Source organism: Orycteropus afer, unplaced genomic scaffold, assembly GCF_000298275.1.
Source record: "Orycteropus afer afer isolate SDZICR_OR568_19922 unplaced genomic scaffold, OryAfe1.0 scaffold00068, whole genome shotgun sequence".
In the NCBI taxonomy this organism is placed as follows: domain Eukaryota; kingdom Metazoa; phylum Chordata; class Mammalia; order Tubulidentata; family Orycteropodidae; genus Orycteropus; species Orycteropus afer.
The window spans coordinates 12,120,916-12,127,146 of record NW_006921655.1 but is presented as its reverse complement, the minus strand read 5'-3'; the positions used below and the strand labels follow the sequence as shown (position 1 = coordinate 12,127,146).

Sequence of the window (6,231 nt, the reverse complement as noted above, 5' to 3'; positions counted from 1 at the left end):
CAAGGTTATGCTTGCTTCATAAAATGAGTTAGGGAGGATTCCATCCTTTTCTATGTTTTGGAATAGTTTGAGTAGAATTGGTATCAGTTCTTCTCTGAATGTTTGGTAGAATTCTCTGGTGAAACCATCTTGGCCAGGACTTTTTTTGTTGTTGGTAATTTTTTGATGACCTGTTCCCTTTCTTCTTTTGTTCAACTTTTCAAAATCAGTCTGTGTTAGTTTAGGTAAGTGGTGTGTTTCTAGAAATCTGTTCATTTCTTCCAGATTTTCAAATTTGTTAGAGTACAGTACTTCATAATATCCTAATATTATCCTTTTTATTTCGGTTGATTCTGTTGTGATGTCACCCATTTCGTTTCTTATTTATGTTTTTTGTGTTCTCTCCCTCTTTTCTGTTGTTAAATTTGCCAGTGGTTTGTCAATTTTATTGATCTTTTCAAAAAACCAACCTCTGGTCTTGTTGATTTTATCTGTTGCCCTCTATTTTCTGTTTCATTGATTTCTGCTCGAATCTTGATTATTTCCTTTCTTCTGGTGACTGTACGCTTTTCCTGCTGTTCTTTTTCTAATTGTTGGAGATGTTGGTTTAAAGTGTTGATTTTGGCTCTTTCTTCTTTTTGAATGTGTGCATTTATTGCTATAAATTGGCCTCTGATCACTGCTTTTACTGTTTCCCAAAGATTTTGGTATGTTGTGTTTTCATTCTCATTTGATTCAAGGAATTTTTGAATTTCAATTTTTATTTCTTCTCTTATCCAGTCTTTCTTAAGGAGGCTGTTGTTCAGCTATGACGTGTTTTCTCTTTTTTCGTTGATCTTCCTATTGTTGATTTCTAATTTGATAGCATTATGATCTGAGAATAAGATGCTTTTGTACAATTTCAGTGTTTTTAAATTTATTAAGACTTGCTTTATGGCCTATTTTTTTTTTATTGTCTTAAGCAGTCACACTGTCTCTGATCTAATCTGACCAGGAAGTATTTGAAATAATATTAAGTGGTAATTTGTCTTTGTTTGAGCGATCACATGAAACTTGAAGGGAGTACCTTGCAGATATGTTTATTAATTTTTTCTTTATGGAATAGATGGATTGTTTCGAAGTAGTTGATCCTCATTAGGTATCAACATTCTCAAGTTGTTTTTAGAAGCATAGAACTTAAAAATATATATGTAGAATAATGTTAAACCTAAATCTTAAAGAATTTCCTAAATTAAATTAAAGTCTAAAATATATTTTAGAATTGCAAGCTTGGAGGTGGAGAGTATGTAAATTACTGTACCTTATATACTTGTAAATTTTTTTAATATTGAATACTGAATACTGGGAGCATAACGTAAGTTGTTAAACAAAAGGGGTTACTTGGCTACTGAAAAAGTATAATAGGTTGTTTCTATTTATCCTTTTTGCTTTGTTTGAATTTTGAATAAAATAGTCTCAGTATATAGAAATATTTTTCTAAATATAGTAAAGTTTTATTTGCTTTTTTACCTTGGGTAGAAAGTACTTTCTGCTTTCATATTTAACTCTTTGCAGCAATGGGATGCATATTCTTAGACCCATTCCTGATATTTGGATACTTGAACAAAGGTGAAAAACTAGACTCTTACCATTTTAATAATTAGGAGTGAGACAGGGTAGAGAACAAAATGGGATTCGTATAAGATCCTAATATTCTTGATAAACTTTTTGTAATTACCCATGATAACTTAGTTTGGGATATATGTGGTCTTCCATTTCTGACATTTTGGCATAATGAAAAACCTTTACAATACTGGATAAAATATAACAAGTATTCAAGACTTGTACCCTTTCATCTTTGGCACTAAAATTCCAAAAGCCAGATCCCACTCTGGCCTTAGCTTTTCAGGGAGAAAAATCTCTCCTGAGGTGTTACATGTAATTTGTTGTTGTTGGGTGGTGTGAAGTCAGCTCTGACTCATAGTGACACTGTGTACAACAGAATGAAACACTGCCTGGTCTTGTGTCATCCTCAGAATCCTTGCTATACTTGAGCCTATTGTTGCAGCCACTGTTTCAGTCCATCTTGTTGAGGGTCTTCCCCTTTTTTTTTGGCTGATCATCCACTTTACCAGGCACGATATCCTTCTGTAGGGAATGGTCTCTTTTTACAAGACCAAAGCAGGTAAGATGAAATCTGGCCATTCTTATTTCCAAGGAACATTCCAACTGTACTTCTTCCAGGGCAGATTTGTTCATTCTTCTGGCAGTCCATAGTATTTTCAGAATTCTCACCAACACCACAACTCAAAAGTATCAAGTTTTTTTTCAATCTTTTTTATTCACAAAATTAGACCATTGTTGTTGTTGTTATGTGCCATTGAGTCGGACCTGACTCATAGCGACCCCTCCTTGTGTTTCCAAGGCAGTATCACTACGGAAATAGATTGCCCAGCCTTCCTTCTGAGGAGTAGCTGTTGGGTTTGAACCACCAGCCTTCTGGTTAACAGTCACATGCCTTAGGCACTATGCCACCAGAGCTCCCAAATTAGACCATAGACATTTGAAAAAAAGAATGAAGTAGAACCTCTACAATTAATGTAGGCATTGATATAAAACTCAAATGTATATGTTAACTATCTGAAGAAAAAATTGATAAACTGGAAAATAGATCAGAAAAAATTATCCAGAAGACAGAACAAATAAAGAAATGGGGTTTAAAAGATGTGGAGTAAAGGATGAAAGGTCTGACATATGTCTTATACAAATTTTAGAAGGAAATGATAGAGAAAATAGGGGAAGCAATTTTCATAAAACCATGTAAACTTGGCTGAGAGTTTTGATTAAAAATACTTGCATCTCTGGAGAAAGTATAATGTTACTTTGTGGCACTGTTGCAAGGCTTTCTTAAGTCACACATTTTTCCTGTGGGGTAGCCTTGAAAATTGGATGCACCCAATAAGGCATATCTTAGACCACTAAAAAAATAAAATGCAGTGTTTTTATATGTTTATAATAAAATAAATTTATTATTAAATGTAATCCAAGGACTTTACAGCTAAAAGGGGTCTAAGAGAACTTTTAATACAACTAGAACTTGAGGAATTTGCTTAACCCCCACAGGCCTAGGTAATGACAGTTACAGCTGGAAACCAGATCTTTTGATTCCAAGTTTAATGTTCTTTCTCTCCATCTTGCTAAGTATTTTAGACATGCATATAAAGTTACTTTGATGGGATTTTCAAGATCAAAAGTTTAGATGGCATATTGTCTAATGTAGAGGTAGTAAATATAAGGCATTGCTAATACATTGTAAGTAGTTCTTTTAATTAATAATGTTTTTAATAAAATGGCTGATGCTTTTTTAATGTTGCTTTATCAGAGCAAGATATGTGAATTACATCAAAACATCAGAAGTGGTCAGATTGCCCTATCCTCTCCAGATGAAATCTTCAGGTCCACCTTCTTATTTTATTAAGAGGGAGTCATGGGGCTGGACAGACTTTCTAATGAACCCAATGGTACGTATCAGGCTAAAATGAAACATTTTATTAATCCCTGATTTCTAGCCAGTTGAAAATTTCTAATCCCTATGAGATAAACACTGAGATCAGATTGTTGGTAAAAAGGTAATTGTGAAAAATTTACAGATTTTAGGAAAATAGTGACTTTGGAAATACATAATGAAAAGACTATGGAGAATATTGAGAATTGCATTGCAGATTTGACATTGAAATGTGCAATAAAAATTGGATTAAGTACCTAAGTATGGTAAACTGTTTTAAAATTCAAACAGAGTAAGAGTATGCAGGGGGTTACACATGGAGCTGTCTTATCCTTTGTGTCAGCTGCCTATTAGCCTGTTAGTAGATGTGCCATCATTTACTTAACCAATGCCTCTTAATGGCCAGTAAGGTTCTCTTGCCCTGTTTCTGGCATGCATAATGAACAGAGAACTTTTGGTTATTTAAGTACTTGATATTATCACGTATTAAACCATTAAAATGGTTTAATGCCCACAACAGTAGTAAAACGGGAGCTCTGGTGGTGTAGTGGCTAAGGCACTTTACTGCTAACCAGAAAGCTGATGGTTCAAACCCACCAGCCACTCCTCGGAAGGAAGACTGGGCAGTGTACTTTTGTAGAGATACCACCTTGGAAACCCAGGGAGGGATCACTGTGAGTCGTAATCGACTCAATGGCAGTGAGAATAATAAAACACTAATAAAACACATTTTTTAGAAACAATTTATCCCTTTTTTCCCTCTTCTTTTTTTTTTTGCTGATTTTTGAAAGGTGATTTATTATCTAAGTTTCTATTTTATTCCTCCCCAGTAGTTGCTTAGATCATAAACGGGAATGCTCAGATGGCTGTTGATCCTCTAGAGAGAAATAGATTAGTACTCAGAATCTTCTCTCATGGGTAAAGGAGCAGGAGGGTAGATTTGATGGGAGAAATCAGCAATGAGACATGAACATTTATTGAGGAATATAGCTGACACTTTAACAACGTGGGGGTTAGGGACATTGACCCCTGTGCAGTCAAAAATCTGCGTATAACTTGACTCCCTAAAAACTTAACCATTAATAACCTACTGGAAGCCTTATTGATAACATAAACAGTCGATTAACACAATTCTTGCCATATAGTTACTAGGTTTTCACACTCAGACACATATACAATAGATAAGTTTATTAACTGTGTGAAATGATTAATATTTACTATTTATTAAGTGGAAATATATCATCATGAAGATTTTTATCCTCATTGTCTTCAGGTTGAGTAGGTTGTGGAGAAGGAGGAGGAGGAGGGTTGGTTGTGCTGTCTTGCATGGCAGAGGTAGAGGAGGTGGAAGGAAGGCAGGAGTGGGAAACAAACTGTAACTACGGAAATACATCATAATTTCTGTCTGATTGCTTTGCTTTTTCATTTCTCTAAAGATGTTTCTATACAGTATCAAACCTTCTTCCACCGTTTGCCTTAGTTTCAGTGCCCGTATCATAGAAGGGTTTGTGTCATAAAAGAAGTCAAAATCGTAACCCTTCTGGCAGATTGTGTAATGTCAGTTTGTTTTCTGGAGCCGTTCCTTCTATATCTTCTTCCTCATCGTCTGGCATGGTTCAGAAGCACTCATCTCCATCAAGTTGTAGTCTGTTAATTCCTCTGGTATGGTGTCTGTTAGTTCTTGAATTTGTCTAAGATCTGTATCTTGTAAAAAATCTGCATGTAAGTTTGCTACTTGGAACACAGTTCAGATCTGTGTTATTTAAGGGTCACTGTATCTTTCCTTTCAAAATTCCATAGAACTGTATGACCTGCTAGATGCTTTTAGGTCATTTTTCAAAACTGAGCTGCTGGACTTCCAGTAAGATGGCAGAATAGACAACCACCTTCAACAAAGAGAAGAGAAACCAATTGACAGAGATACAGAAGATAATTCTGGAGCCCTGAGCTTTGAAAGAAAGGATACAGAAGTGGATTAATTACCAACTATTGGAATAACCTGAATGAAAACAGCAAATAAGGAAACAAACAGAATTGCAGACTATCTGCTCTCCTGATGGTGTGGTCAGTTTGAATATTTGCAAGTGGTGTTAGGACCTGGACCAGTAATCTGAAAATTAGCCTTCCTTCCCAAGACTGTATAGACAGTTGCACTGGTGGCTAATGACTAAAAAGGGAAACAGCAAAGAAGGAAACCAACTTAGCTGTGGACTTTCAGTTCTCCAGAGAATGTAGCCATTTTGAATATTTACAAGTGGTGTGGCCATTTTGGATATTTAAAGCAGCAGCATTTGTATCTAAGAATAGATCCTATTCTTAGATCTAAGAAAAGCTTAGTTCAGAACTAAGAGTAGGCTCCGCTTGCCAAGAACAGCACAGGCAACCACACTGGAGGTTGACAACTGGAAAGGTGTGATATTCTCCTTGATACTATTATATCCCACAGCCTCTTAGTGAATGGAGGTGCAGCCATCCCCCACCTCCACCCACATGCTGCACTAGCAGGAATTCCATCCCAGTCTTTGTACTGTGGAGGAACCTTGGTGTCCTACCTCCCTCCCCACCCCGATATTTTTTTGTTTTTTGTTGTTGTTTTTAAATTATTCTTTTTTTCTTCATTTTTATTTTTAATTCTTTTTCTCTTCCCAGGTCTAGTTTTTGGTTTTCTTTCTCTTCCCTTTTCCTGGTTTCCATCTTTTTCTTTCTTTTGGTTCTTCCCATCCCTTGTTTTTCATTTTTTGTGTTTTTCTAATTTTTTCTTTATTATT

The 6,231-nt window shown here is 35.5% G+C and overlaps 1 protein-coding gene across 1 annotated transcript in view; it reads left to right on the top strand.

Annotated features, from left to right (window-relative positions):
* The window catches only part of EMC7 (ER membrane protein complex subunit 7), a 20,196-nt gene that overhangs the window by 8,682 nt on the left and 5,283 nt on the right, over nucleotides 1–6,231 (top strand). The window contains exon 3 of the mRNA XM_007940490.2: nucleotides 3,341–3,479. Coding sequence (XP_007938681.1) covers nucleotides 3,341–3,479 — 139 coding nt within the window. The remainder of the gene's footprint in view (nucleotides 1–3,340; nucleotides 3,480–6,231) is intronic.